Raw genomic sequence first — 14,672 nt, 5'->3', positions numbered from 1 at the left:
TTTGTCCGGTAAAACAGAAGTCAGCCCTACATACAAGGTTGTGAGGACTATAGAAAATAATGTTTAAAAATCATTTAGCAAAGTCGCACCAAAATAACGCTAAACGGAAGCTACTATGACTTTGTCATAAAGCATCACTTCTTTTAGTTCTCAAACATCACTTAAAAAGTCAAAATTGTTGGGGCACCTGAGGGGCTCAGTCAGTTAAGCGTCAGACTCTTGGTTTCCTGAGTTCAAGCCCTGCAACATCGTGGAGCCTGCTTGGGATTCTCTCTCTCTCTCTCTCTCTCTCTCTCTCTCTCTCTGCCCTCCCCCACTCACACTCTCTCTTAAAATAAACCTCAAAACAATTTAAGTCAAAATTGTTACGTATTTTGAAGGTATTATGTCTAAATAAAAGTTCAAAATATTGAGTTTCTGAATGGCCCTAAATTTGCAAGTTTCTCTACTGTAAAATCCCCATAGTTTAGGATGTTGGATTTCCCTGGAAGATGTGGTTATTTCTTCACTTCTCTCTCTGAGAGAGCTACCCAAATACGTTTAGTAACTAACTGAAAATAAGCCTTGAAAGGAACTGTATTGTCCTAAAATCATAACTAATGTATTCTATAAGTACCCAACATTCTCCTGTGATAATTTCCTGGAAATGTAGTCTGAATTGGTATTTAGAATCATAAAAATTTTAATGTTTAAAATTCTTCTAGGATTACACAGAATTTTATTTAGTGCCCCAACAATTCTGACTTTTTAAGTGAGGTTTGAGAATTAAAAGTGATGCTTTATGACAAAGTCATAGTAGCTTCTTTCAAAATCTTAAAAACCTTAAAAGTTACTGCAGAAGACCATATGGCAGAGGTAGCATTTAAAGAGCTAATGATCGAGAAACTTGCAGAACTAGTGAAAACAGCAATCCAGACTCGAGGCCCATCAAATTCCAGGCACAAAATAAACACCTACATCCAGCCACATCACAGTGAAACTAATGCACCCGCAAAAGAGCCATGTCTGCATGTACCAAAAACAGGGAAAGGAGAAAAGATGCACTTGTGAGCCTGAATAATGATGAGCAGTTCCATCAGAGGATCTAAAGAAGTAATTCTCTTCTCTGATTTAAAAAAAAAAAAAAAAAAAAAAAAAAAAAAGGGAACTAGAAGGAACCTTGGCAGTTATCTAGATTCGAAATCCCATTATGGACAAGGCTATTCATCCTAAACTAAATGATATCATTAGCATTAGAAAGGTTCTCCTCTGTGTCTCTGTAATCCCCAAATATATAATGTGATGAAATAAAAATATAAATTTAGGTATTTAGGTGACCTAATTCATATTTTTAGATTAACTTTTAAAACAATCCATACATGAGAAAATGCAACTAGGAAATCACAAGGAAAATCAACTTCACCAGTAATCAAAGAAAGGAAAATGAGGCGTTATTTCATATTCCCTAAATTGGCAATCATTAAAAATTGGAATTCCCTGTGGCAACTGGATATTGAAGTAAAAATGGACCACGTGCCTTTTTGGTATTTGTAAAAATTAAATCAATCCCTTTAAATAGCAATTTAGTTGAGAGGATAAAATGTTAATCCTTCTAAGCCATGCGTGTGATTTTAGAAGAACTTATTCCAAAAAATAGCACAAACGAAACACCACACACAGCAAGATACTTAATTAACATTGTGAAAAATGATAAATGACCAAGATATACATTGTTCACTAATTCCATTTCTAAGAAACCATGATGATGTCAAACCCTAAGTGTGTAAAAGTGTAGGTAAAATTTCTGATGTTGAAAAATTAGAAACTATCTCAATGTTCACCATAGGGATGAGCACCGCACACAATGAAATATCGTTGGCAGAGAACGTAGATTTATACTTGACGTTGAAAGAAAGCCATGATATATTGAGGCAGATTATAAAATAGTGAACACAGCCCGATTCCATTCTGGAAGAGGTCTCTGTATTTACTTCCACATGGAATGGAACCCAGAAGTACTTACAATGTATCTACACAAGATTAGAGGGTTTCTAAAAAGAATAATTTTCTACATTTTCAGATTTTTTACAATAGGTGTTATTATTTTGACAAGCAGAAAAAAATAGTAAATATATTTCCAGTTTGGAAGAAAACAATTGTGAGAAAAGGATCTTAGAAATTAACTGGCCATGATCACAATGCAAGATCTGCTGTGGGCAAGAAGCAAATATGGAAGGGAAAAAAATCCAAAACTGGGTAAGACTTTTTTTTTTTTTTTATTTCCATTAATGTTTGTGAAATAGGTTTTTAAAATACTCACACTCCTATTAAAACTTCTGGAATAGAAGCTTCAAAGTATGAATATAGGAGAGAGGATGAATTTTAAAATCAGATAGAAGTGTATTCCTGCCGCTTACTAAATACAGTCTTGGCAAAGCAAACACCTGAAATGTCCACTTTTTGGTCACAAATACTGCCTGGAAACAGTTGCTGTGACCAGTAAGTGAGACCAATTCTATGAGATGCATGTCACAAAATTAATAGTAATTAACAAATAGTGGCCATATTAAACTGTATGATGCTGACACCTGGTATTTTGAATCTATGAAAATACCAGTTTCAACAGCTATTATTCCGAAACATTGAATTCCAGTTCCCAAGGCTAATTGCTAATTTAACCATGCATTCCAGGGCTGAGGGAATCCTACGTCACCATTTGGAAGACAACTCATTTTAAAGTTGAGGAACTGAAGGGTCTAAATCACAGGCCCAAAAGTCAGTTAATGGCAGAACCTAAGATCTGAACAGAGGAAAGGGCTCTAGGGGATGTCTTTTCGAAGATCCCAAGTCAAGTTCAGTAAAGACTGCTAACATACCATTAAAAAAAAAAAAAAAAAAAAAAAAGGACAAAAGAATTGTAATCTCTTCCCATTAAGTGAGACTAAAATAAACATTAGTTTTCCCCCAGGAGGAAGGGAGGGGATACTGGTGGTCAGGGTGGGAATACCGACTCTAAGGGAAGGAAATTTTCTTCTGGGTTCTGGTGATGGTTGACAACAATTTAAACAACAGAAATGTATACAATAGTCAGGATGGATACAGAGCAAATAATAATGACTACCTACCAGGAGGATTGGGGCGTAAAGAGCTGGGAGGCAGTTCACGATTTTACCTGTTATATTTCCATAGGTAATAGAGTCGGTAAAACCTAATTACAATACCTACCGTCCTAAAACCAAGCTAGATCAACACGTGACTCAAGAAAAAAAATGACTTTTGGGGGGGGAAAATCAGTATTGGAAACTCAGTAAAAAACACGTGCCTTTAAAAAGATGTTTCGCAGGCCTCCGTCAGTTAAGCATCGGGTGGCTCAGTCGGTTAAGCGTCTGACTCGGGTTTCGGCTCAGGTCATGATCTCACGCTCTGTGGGTTCGAGCCCCACATGGGGCTCCACGCTGGCAATGCAGAGCCTGCTTGGGATTCTCTCTCTCTCTTCCTCTCTCTCAAAAATAAATAAACTTAAAAAAAGTGAGCTAACATTAAAAAAAATGTTTCGCAATGTGTAGACAAAGTGAGAAACACTGTGTCATTAATAAAAAGATTAAGCTGGAAGTAGATGCAGGAGCTGCTTTGCAGACAATTCATGCTATGCAGCAATTAAAGAGGCTACTCTCAAATGGTACACAAATTGAGGAGTCTTTATTTTGAAAAAATTCTTCCAACAATATTTCACAATGAACAGAAACTTACTAACCAAATTCACCTACCAAAGGGTTTTAGAGATGGGGACGAAATCAGCCTGTGAGTTTTCGTCCAACTCCTAAAATCATCTCCTGCACTGCTCTTCATAAATGTCAGCATATTCACACCCCTTCCAAGGCCTGGCTGGCTGGCGTTAAGGGTCTCCTGTCTTTCAGAGGTCTCACGGAGTCCTCTCCCCTCCCTAGGCTTAGCCTGAAGGTGCTACGGTACCCTTCACCATCAGTTAGCAGGGCTGATATCATTCCTCATAAACAAATGACTCCAGGAAGCAAGTCCTGTCTTGACTAATGGTAAGTGGACGTTAAGAAATTCTCTGGAATCGAATCTTTTGAGGAGTAAGAATCAGAACCTTCAGTTATTTCCCAAGTCTTCTCTAAGGCAAAGGGGAACTAATTTTGAAGAATACATATGTGGTTGTACCACAACAGATTTTGCTATAGTAAACCCACACCATTTCTTCTTAAATATAAAGTACATTCTAAGCCAATGTGTAAGGACAGGTACAATACCAACAAGTAGTAACAGAAAATAGCCCCAAGGCACACTTTTAGAAACTTTCAGGGTCATGGGTGGGGACAATGGAAAACTTAAGGTGCAAAATGGGAATGAACTTGCACAACCTCTGAAAGAACTGACTGAAAGAAAACCTTCAAAGTTCAGTTAGAAAGAGTAGGATTTTTCAAATATCTGTACATAGTCAATCTGAAGGATTCTCCCCCGCCCCCACCCCCTTAAATGGAAGAATTTCCTAAATGGAAGCAGAAGATAATAAACAGCTGGCGAGCCTCAACATTGAATGAGGTCTGTTTTATTGAGTTTCCAGTCAGGCAGAGTCAAGACTTATCTTCATATATGCACAAGGATAGTCTCAATTTAATAATATTTTTTAGTAGAAAAATCTATACAAATACTCTTCAAAAGGGATATCCATATAATGAGACCCTGAAGCCATCGAAATAATGAGTTAGAGCTGGAGGTGCTAATATGTAAAGATAACCAAGTTAAATAAAAAGAGCCAAGTTACAAAATTGTACATTTAAAATAAGGGAGGACAGCGAGGGGAGTATATATGGAAATAGAGGCGTATGAAGTAAATGACATTTCTCAAAGACTATACAAGAAATACAAGAAACTATATTCCCCTGTGGTGTGGGAATGAAGTCAGAGGAAGGAGACGAGACGTAATTTCTCACTTTATACCCTTTATATATTGCATAATTTTTAAAAATCACAAGCATGTATCATAACGTATAAAAAAAGATAAAGTCTTTAAAAAACCTGATTGTACCCACAGCATCCTATGAAACATTGACTATACAGCATCAGTTTACAGTCCTTTTACTTAACGGTCGTTTCCCTCAATGCCTTTCACTTAATGGTCATTTCGTCAAAATCAGAAGGCTCCTTGGGTGTGTGCCTCCTCTAGCTCTCCGCTCAAGATTGATTGAGGGAAAATGTTGAGAATTTGGAGTTTAAATCTTAACTCTCATTGCTTGAGCTGTAGCCAGGATGACACCTACTCAAGATTCCAGAGAACCAACGAAAATATGGGCATTTTAATCACTTCATTAAATATTTTATCCGGGATCATGTTTCCTTTTTACAAAAAGCCTGAGTCACAACATTCTCTTTTCATTAAACTCCACACACAGCCCTTTGAGTTGGACAAGCACAGATTTCAAAAGTACATCCAAACACACGTTGAATTCTGATCCAGGGGCGTAAAATCAGCAGAGTACATAGAGGCCACAAGTTTGAAAAGAAACGCGCTGTTGGTGAAAGTCTTGCCTGGAAAATAACCATCGGTTCAAAGCCTACGGGACTCCAAAATCCGACCGGTGCAGCGGCGTCATGAGCACCTCTCACGCAGACACAGATGCGTCGCTTTAAAGGTCTTCAAACAGCATCTGAACGTTTGAGGCTAAGGAAATTGGGCGGGCAGGCTAGTGACGACCGGAAGAACGGATGCCCTTTAAGACTACTCAAAACCCAAGTTTTTAGGACACTGTGCTGGTCAAACAAAACAGGACTGCAGACGGAATTTCAGACTTTCGCCATGAACGTACCAGCCCTACGACCAGCACAGTGACTGGACTTTTCAATACCAGGCTTCACAGTACTTGGGTCTTTCCAGATTAAATGCGTCAGTGCCCCGAACATTTCTACACGAGGGCGAGTGTCCGTAGGCTTGCTGAATTAACAATAGAAAGCAAAAGCCTCTTTAAATATTGGCTACAATCACCAGCAAATTTACCAGACGGGCTGTGGGCTGTGAGAGGCGAGCTGGAGCCGGCTCGCAAAGGCCTGGGCGCCGGCTGTGTGCCTCCCAACTCCAAGCTTATGACGTCGGATGGAGAGGCGACAGCAGCCACAGTGAGACCATTTCCACCACAAATATCAGTGAACAGGACAAAACAGGGCCCTTTTTCACGAGATTTGAAAAAGTCTCACCAGCACAACACTAAGAATTCCATCTTGGTCACATATTCACTTGCTCAAATACACACTGCAAAATTTTAACTGAGGATATTATAATGTGCTAAAATACACAAAGAAAAAATTAACTAACGAGGATGAATCCGGTATGATAGGCTAATCTTACACAAATTTTAGTAACAGCATCCTTTAGACAGGAAATGTTAAAACTGTCCAGGGCACAAACCTTAGCCATCCAAGTTGGAACGCTTCACAAAATAGGAATCACTGTGATACTTCAGATGCCTCTCCAGTTTAAAACAAGCTCCACTAATTACCTCATTAATTTACTTGTGAAGTTTACCAAAAAGCCTGGAGAGTAAAGTATGCTGATTTCATCAAATTCTGAATGCAACCCAAATTAAGAAGCTGTGTGAGGTATATGGGATGTAGAAACGCATGCTCTTGGAATTCCAAAAGAATTTTTTAAAGGCTACTTACACACAAATATGACAGCCTTTCAACCCAGCAACGAAGTATTTGCTCCCCAGAGCAACAGCCCTGTCATCAGCTTACCCTCCCTGTGCCCTGCTCCTTGCATCCACTTCCAGGATCGTGTAATACGTGAAGAGCACTCAGCGAGCATCTCATACATTGAAAGGGCTCAATAAACCACCATGTTACTTTGAAGTCATTACGGCTTTAAAAACGGATCTTCTTCACAACGCTCCCCTAGGGATTGATTTTTTGATAAGAGTCTGAAACTGTCAGTGGAGGCCAAAGATGAGGCGAGTCATTCTGAACACCAGTTCAGAGAAGGAGCATAAACGTGTGGACGAAGAGGGCGCAAGAAGCAAGGCACAGGGCCTGCTTGGGAATGGAAATGGGGTATTATCTCAAAAAAGCATGTTTTAGGGGCGACCGGGTGGCTCAGTTGGTTAAGTGTCCGACCTCAGTTCAGGTCATGATCTCACGGTTCTTGAGTTCGAGCCCTGCGTCAGGCTCTGTGCCGACCGCTCGGAGCCTGGAGCTGCTTCAGATTCTGTGTCTCCCTCTCTCTCTCTGCTGCTCCCCTGCTCACGCTCTCTCTCTCTCTCTCTCTCAAAAATAAAATAAATAAACATTAAAAAAAAAATTTTTTTTTTAAAAAGCATGTTTTAGAGCATGCCAACAGCAGCAGCAACAAAGCCAGAGTTGGTGGTGACTAATTACTGTAAACCATCTTTTAAAAAGTCACTTCAAACGAATTTTAAAACATTTTGTTTAAATGAGAAGCAACAGCCAGTGCTCTCTTTAAAAACGAACAAGGTATAAAAAGCCACCGGTGGGAAAACCATAGCAAACCTCTTTCTTAATCAGTAAACATATTCCTTTAATTGTAACAGTGCACTTCCTGGAGGGTAGTGAGAGGAATCCGCTTTTCATTAAAAAAATTCTTTAACTATAGGTAAATTATTAACTATAAACCTAAGAGATAAAAAACTATTCACTTTGAATTTTTCTTCAGCAAAGTATTTAAAACATTTTTTAAATAGCTATTTGATAGTCCCCCAAAGCAATTACCCAATTTCAAAGTGGTCAGAATAGTAAATGATTCCAAAATAAACATCCATAACTTGTAATATCTGAATTTGTAATATCCTTCAAGGAAATATTCACCAATTTCATCATTATTAAAACGATGTCAAATAAAAATAGGAGAAAATCCAGAAAACAACACTAAAAATGTCTGCAGTTTCACCTCAAATTTCCATTTTTCCCACCACGCAAAGAAAAACACTTCGAAGTTTAAGGAGTGGTATGCTTACAGAAATTCAAAAGTGTAGCGCAGTGGTTTTCCGAGTGTGGTTGGAGGACTTGTGCAAAGTCCCCAAGAGCAAGTGTCAAAACTATTTTCCTAACAATACGAAGACGTTCTAGGTCTGTTTCACTCATGACTTCCCAAGTGCACAGTGGACTTTCCCAGCGCCCGCATGCCACGTGAGACAGAAACAGCCGGAATGCCAAGTAGTAGGAGAATCTCACGGTTTCTTAAGCCAGGCATTAGAGACAGGCAAAACATAAAACGATGTTCTTCTCATTCATTAACTGTTGTTGGAAGACAACAATGTTTTATTAAAAAAGGGCATTTACGTTGACATGCAATGGGTTTATCATCGTTATATTTCAATGAATGAACACGTCTGTTAGGTGCCTCAGCATTAACTTCTGATACGGTCGGTAATTTCTGATCGGTACAAGCTATATAAACAAAAGCTCTTTGGGCGTCCTGAAAACTGTACGAGTTATGGTCCTGAGACCAAAATGTCTGGGAACTGTAAGTCCTGCCACGGTGGGGCAGCCCGTTCCTCTTCTCTCCATTGTGCCAACTTCTAGGACCGGTGCCGAAGACGGTATGTCCTGGCAGCAAGGGCAACCCACAGGCGGAGAGCACGGACACGCTTCTCCAAACTGCCAAAAGGAAGGGTTTTAAGGAACAAAGTGATTGCCTCGTCTCTGTGGTCACAAAATGAGCATAAAATATGCCTTTAAACTGTATCGACAATGTTTGCACCCTAAAAGAAAACGTTCTTCCCAGAGCAAAGACGGGAGAGAAGATCTGATTCAACCAGTAAGCCAGAAAACGTGTAGGTCTTCAGCCTCGTCGCTTTCGAGGATTTTCTCCTCTTTAGCACTCAACACAATTCTGATGGTCTACAAAAAACCAAAAGCAAATCTGAATATGAAGGTTTAACAGAAGTGGATTTAAATCCACATTGAAGCTGGATCACTTTTTAAGCTAAGCATTTGGGTTTTATAAGCACTCATTGAAAGTAGTAAGTCAGTAACTGAGAGTTCTCATTTCATTACAAACTTCAAGATTTACCCAGAAAAAAAAAACAGTCTTTAAAATTATTTTAATAACAACTGTTTAATTTACTTATTTCTCAGATGGAAAGCCTGGTAGGTTATTTCGGTAATGGCCTACAATTATATAGCATAACTTCGTACATATGAATTGCCTGGGACCCAATACAATCTAAAGCATAGAAATTCAAAGACATTTCCTAAGTATTCCCTCCATGAAAGGGGGGCTGGAGGGAGACCCCGAACTGTAGGTATTCCAAGTATACACCCCCACGCACACACCTAGACTCTGCCACATTCACTCGATTCTAAGAGAAGAGGCATACTGTTCAAAAAGGGGCCGGGATTTCCCAGCCTTCTTGCTCATCAACCACGCGTCCGGTTGGAGACACAACGGACAGCAATGCTGTGGCAAGTCTGAAACACCACACAGACTTTAAGATAGTGCAACAACTCATGTAGTCACCACTGGAAAAGGTATTCGACACAAATAAATTGTCTGAAGAAACCGACGTTCACTTCTTTTAATACTAAAGCTTTTTCCGAAATGTTCACTCATTGTAAGATGAAACTTTTCAAACACGTATTACATATTTGTATATGTGATGTTACCTTTTCTTGATGACACAGAGTCCTAGTGACAGACCACTGTCAGATGATGATGTCATACGGCGACATCCTCTAGGCTGGCCTAGCTGTCCTAATACTAAGTGGTCAACAGTTTTCCACAGCTTTTCTGTATCCTTCCAAATCACCACTTCTGAACTTAAATATGCTATGGGCTGATAAATCAAATGATCAAACTTTCGCATAAAAACAAATGCATGAGCTCTAACACGTAGAGACTCTGTGACTCGTGTGCGTTGCTCAAAGGCATTTAAGAAAAATTAAAATTCCAAGTTTCTCAGCTGTGTTCGGTTTTGAGGCGGCTTCTAGATTATGGCCTGATGAATGAGGCATCACTGTACATAAATATTTAAACAAGTTCATGTCTTGAGTATTAACAAAAAGATATAACCTAACATTAGTATTGTTGCCTTTTTAAACAAAGTATTCTATAACTTTAAGGTAACACTGGGTTCCAGGTTGTTTCCCCCCAGATATGAACATAAATAAATGTCCTATTTTAACAATATCAGTTTATCCAAACAAAGGAAAAAAAAATGAGGTGCAATCATGTCACAGTTAATGCATGTCTGCTTCCAATACATTCAAAGACAATATTTTTGTTTAAAAATCAATAGTTAAAATAGGACTTCTGCAGTCTGAGAATTCAAGATACTTAAAAAAATTTGTAAATACACATACATGCAAATTCTTCATATATACAAATTTTCACAAAATTAAGAAGTTGCAAAGAAATTAGAAGGATTACGGTGAATCTGACAAGCTACATTTAAATGCTTTACCACTGACATATTCCTGAATATAGCAGTCATAGTAGTTTTAATAAATTTCTACATGGCCTTTTTATAAAATTTTCTCTTTTAGACATAAAAGTTAGTCACTAGAAGTCTTCTGCAATTCTAATTTAAGAATTCAAGATGTTCTCAATTCACTACTCATATTTTAAGGCCACTTTGGTAAAGGCATTGCAGCAAGAACACAAAAACGATAGCATATTTTCTAATATTTATTTTTTTCACCTGCAAACTGTAGCAAAACATGATCAGCTTTATTATGCAGACAGGTATCCCTCTACATTTTTAAAGAATTTAGGTATGTATAAATAGAAGAGCTCTTAGAAAGGAAAAATTCAAGAATGAATAAAACCTTCCAATTTTGACTTTGTAACTTTCCAGTAGCAATGGTTAAAATGATTTTAGGTCATTCATTCCAAGATATATGACAGCACCTTAAAAGTGGCTGATCTATTTCCCCAGTAACATTTCTCACATAACAATGTGTTAAAGTTACAAATACTGATATGCACAAATAGCTAATTTCTAAGAAAAATATGTACAGTACTGCAGCATAATGAATGTGGTATCTGCAATAACTTAATATTAGCCAATTTTTAATATACATGATACCGCTACCTTTTTCTGCCAATTCACAGGTTAAAAGTTGTTACTGGAGCCCTCTGTTTTGCACATATTACCTGGTGTTTAATACACAATGCAGGCTTTTTAAAGACTTCTCTTGTGTTTAAAGCTAAGATCAGTGAAACAAGACAACAGTGCAAGAGGCGGAGAGATGTAATGTGACCACGTAAAAGTTCGTTCCAGTAAAGTGTCTATATAAGGCTATAAGAAAGGATTGGTTGATGAGCTTCCCGTTGGAAACTGTCCTGTTGGTGCACCAGTCTAAAGGAAAACATAAGACGAAACAGACATGTAAGAGTGGTGTATGTGGAGAAAATAGGAAAATAAACTTTATTTGATTAACTTTGATTTAATTAAACAGTACTTACATTAGAAATTCCTTTATAACCACTGGCAATTACATTTATTCATTATTGTTATCAGCAACATATTATAATAAAACTATTAGGTGGTCTTTAATACCCATTACTTCATATAACTCTCATAACAGATTCTCAGGAAGGACTTGGCCCTTAAGAAAATGCATTTATGATTCAAACCAAACCTCTGACTTCAAGCCCTTTTCATACTGTTCACTAAACCTACAGCCACTCATAAAATGTTATGTTGACAAGAAAGCAGACAAGTCTCAAGTTCTAAAATAGCTTATTTACTGTCCATGTTTTGATCTGCAACTGATTAATGTGTGGCTTTTAAATCACAAAAGGATCGTGCATGACAGCCGTCTCAATTTGTAAAATCTCATCACATGACATCAATAGAATAACAGCATCTAGCAGAGTCACATCCTGCTTTTCCTAATCTGCAAATAATACACAACAACTTCTGCAAGTGCTTAAAACTGTGTCTCACTTACCATAAAAGGATTACTAGATACTCCAGCAGCTGCAACTTGACCAAAAGGGGTTACCACTGGCTTGCTTTGTCCAAATGCTGCAAAACCTGCACCTTGTTAAAACAGAACCACCAATTATAAGCCATACCTTTAAGAGACAATCTGGTAACTTGTAAAACTTCAGAAGGAGTTTCAGAGGAATTCCCACCAGGGCAATAGTAAAGTACCAATATGAAATTGTTGAGTCTCATGCTCTTTCAAATACCAGAGACAGAACTTCCTGTGGCACATCTCAAAAGAGCTTTCACACAGCTCCTCAGAAATGGTTAATTCTAATCTTTCTCGGCTACGTCAACTGCTGGCATTTCAAAGGATGGAGTTAATAGATGAGCCTGGGATGGACTATCTGAGACGGGCTCTGAGTGCAACACAATGGTTTCGTGTGAACAGCGCGGTATTCCTTAGGAAATATTTTATCATTATGGCTCTGCCATGGACCCGGACCCAATTTTTACCTGACTTCAAAAAAGAAAACACACAGTTATAATTTAAGAATAATCTTCAAATCTACGGACTTTCAAACTTTAGCAAATGAACTTAATGGGTAAAAAAAACAACCCTGGTCTCTACTGAAAGTTCCTGAAAACAAGTAACAAACTCTATAGTTACCTAATTGGAAATTTGGTCTACACCACCAAAATAATTTATACAAAAAATACACACGCAAAACAAAAACACTCAAGGTCTTTTAAAATCAAGAGGAACATCAGAACATAGATATACTATTAAGACAGACACTGGGGATTCTGAGAAGAAGGGGTAGTCTTTAGAGAGTCTCTGATTTCTCCTAAATCTATAACCTGGTTACAAGATCTCACCAAATCACTCCACTTTCCAAGGCCCAAATCACCAAGGGCGTCTATATTTGCGTAGTAAACGTTAGCAGACAATGCCAATACCACGGCATTCTTTAGACGAGCCTCTTTGTCCAAACATACAGCGTCACGATACACGGAGGACATCTGAGGTGGACTTACAGCTAGTCGAGTGCTGGATCTTACCATTGGGCTGTTGAGAAAACGCTGTCTGCTGAGGGAAAGCTGCTTGGGCCGGGAAGGCAGGCTGCTGGAAGCTGCCACTAAAGCTGGTGGGAAGACTGTAGGGCGCAGGAGTCCCGAACCCCGCAGGCATGCTCATGGACGCGGTGCCAAAGGTTGCAGCTGACAGAGAAAGCAAGGGCTGATCATTTCCACACAACAGAGCAGGCTTTGTTTCTCATACCACATATTACAGAATAATTTGCCTCGAAAAATATTAAGATGCACATTAAAGGCATTTCAAATTCCAAAACTCTTAACAAAGTTAGCAGTAAGCTTTAGCACTCTACAGTTGAACACAATCTATAACATTTTGTTCTCCTGAAACCCAACCAAGAATAAAACTATCATTTGAAATCACAAGAAAACTTCTCAAAATAATTACAGAAAGTTCAAGTCTAAATAAATAGCAGTCAACTTTTAATCATCATGCAATTCACATGTATCCTAGCATACATTTTTTAGTTTCATTTTGCTATATACATAAAATGGCCCAAAATTTAGTTTTGTCCACTGACCTGTCTACTATAATGTAATAAAGTATGTTCTGAAAAAAATTTTTTTAGACCTCTAAAAAATAGTTCACCAAAATTAACAAGACTTATAGGAGAAATGGGGTTAGAAGCAGGCCACTCAAAACCTATGCAGCTTTGTAACCAGAGCCCAAAACGGGTAGGAGGGGGAGGGGTTTCTCTAATAAGACTACCCACAAAATTAAAAGAATATGTGAGGTTCCCAATACATCAATTCCAAAAGAAATATATATGGATACCCATTTCTTGTTTGGAAGATAAACAGACTGCTCTGGATACGGGGTTTAAGGTTAGGACTGCTGAGTTAAAGAAATTGGGGCAAAATGCACAAAGACTGAAAAGGAAGTGAAATAAGCATTCTTAGAAAAGATGGATGTAGGGTGAATGAGCACTGTGATCAATACCGCACTGAAATCCATGTGTGAACAACCAGTACATATGTGGTAATGCTGCCATCCTTCCCCCACTTATAAATTACTTATAATCGAATCTGCATCACAGAAACACATGTAGTAGTAAAACAATTTATTACTTACTACTAGTGAAGATTAAAAACAGAACCTTCTGAATAATGTCCTAGAAAAAGTCTCAGTAAAGTAAGAGCCAATAATGGTGCTTTTAATACGGAATATTAGTAATTACAACAGTGAAATAGTGTTGGCATGATGCTATCAAAAACGTGGCAATTCACTGAATTTCCTGATATAAAAAATTTTACCAATTTGACCTCTGATTTAAGGCATAGGAATTAATAACTAAAAATGTCACATAGACTTATATTTTATTGAAAAAAAACCTGAGAGTCATGTTACAGATACTGCCCAAAGTAATCTTCATAATCCTATTGTTTATATCAAGGCAATTTTTCTCAATGAATCTAATTAGAATGCCAAATTTCTTGAAATTACTATTGATGACAAAAAGGAAAAACAAGCCACTAGGAAGCAAGTGAACTAAAGAATAATAAGCACACTGCAAGGGAAACAGAAGGGTTTCATAACAGACAACAACGCACTGACGAACTTTGACAAATCACTTTTAAGAAAGCACTAAAAAGCGCAACTTGTATACAGTTAAGCAAAACCAAACTCCGTGGAATAATGTGGTAAAATGGTTTGGTGTGTCGAAAAGGTGTCAAAGTACTATGAAATCAAACTCA

The 14,672-nt window shown here is 38.0% G+C and overlaps 1 protein-coding gene across 11 annotated transcripts in view; it reads right to left on the bottom strand.

Moving 5' to 3' along the window:
• Nucleotides 1-4,529: 4,529 nt before the first annotated feature.
• Nucleotides 4,530-14,672, bottom strand: part of AGFG1 (ArfGAP with FG repeats 1) — a 78,213-nt gene continuing 68,070 nt past the window's right edge. For 8 of the 11 annotated variants that reach the window (XM_027048756.2, XM_027048778.2, XM_027048787.2 and 5 more), the window contains 3 exons: nucleotides 12,945-13,103; nucleotides 11,905-11,996; nucleotides 4,530-11,309 (listed from right to left, as the gene is read on the bottom strand). In XM_027048756.2, the coding sequence (XP_026904557.1) occupies nucleotides 11,250-11,309; nucleotides 11,905-11,996; nucleotides 12,945-13,103 (311 nt within the window). In that variant the 3' untranslated portion in view covers nucleotides 4,530-11,249. The remainder of the gene's footprint in view (nucleotides 11,310-11,904; nucleotides 11,997-12,944; nucleotides 13,104-14,672) is intronic. The other 3 variants (XM_027048767.2, XM_027048784.2, XM_027048791.2) reach the window with 1 other exon arrangement.

This window comes from Acinonyx jubatus, chromosome C1 (assembly GCF_027475565.1).
Source record: "Acinonyx jubatus isolate Ajub_Pintada_27869175 chromosome C1, VMU_Ajub_asm_v1.0, whole genome shotgun sequence".
NCBI lineage: Eukaryota > Metazoa > Chordata > Mammalia > Carnivora > Felidae > Acinonyx > Acinonyx jubatus.
The sequence above is the reverse complement of the archived record's forward strand: the minus strand, read 5'-3'. Positions and strand labels throughout refer to the sequence as shown.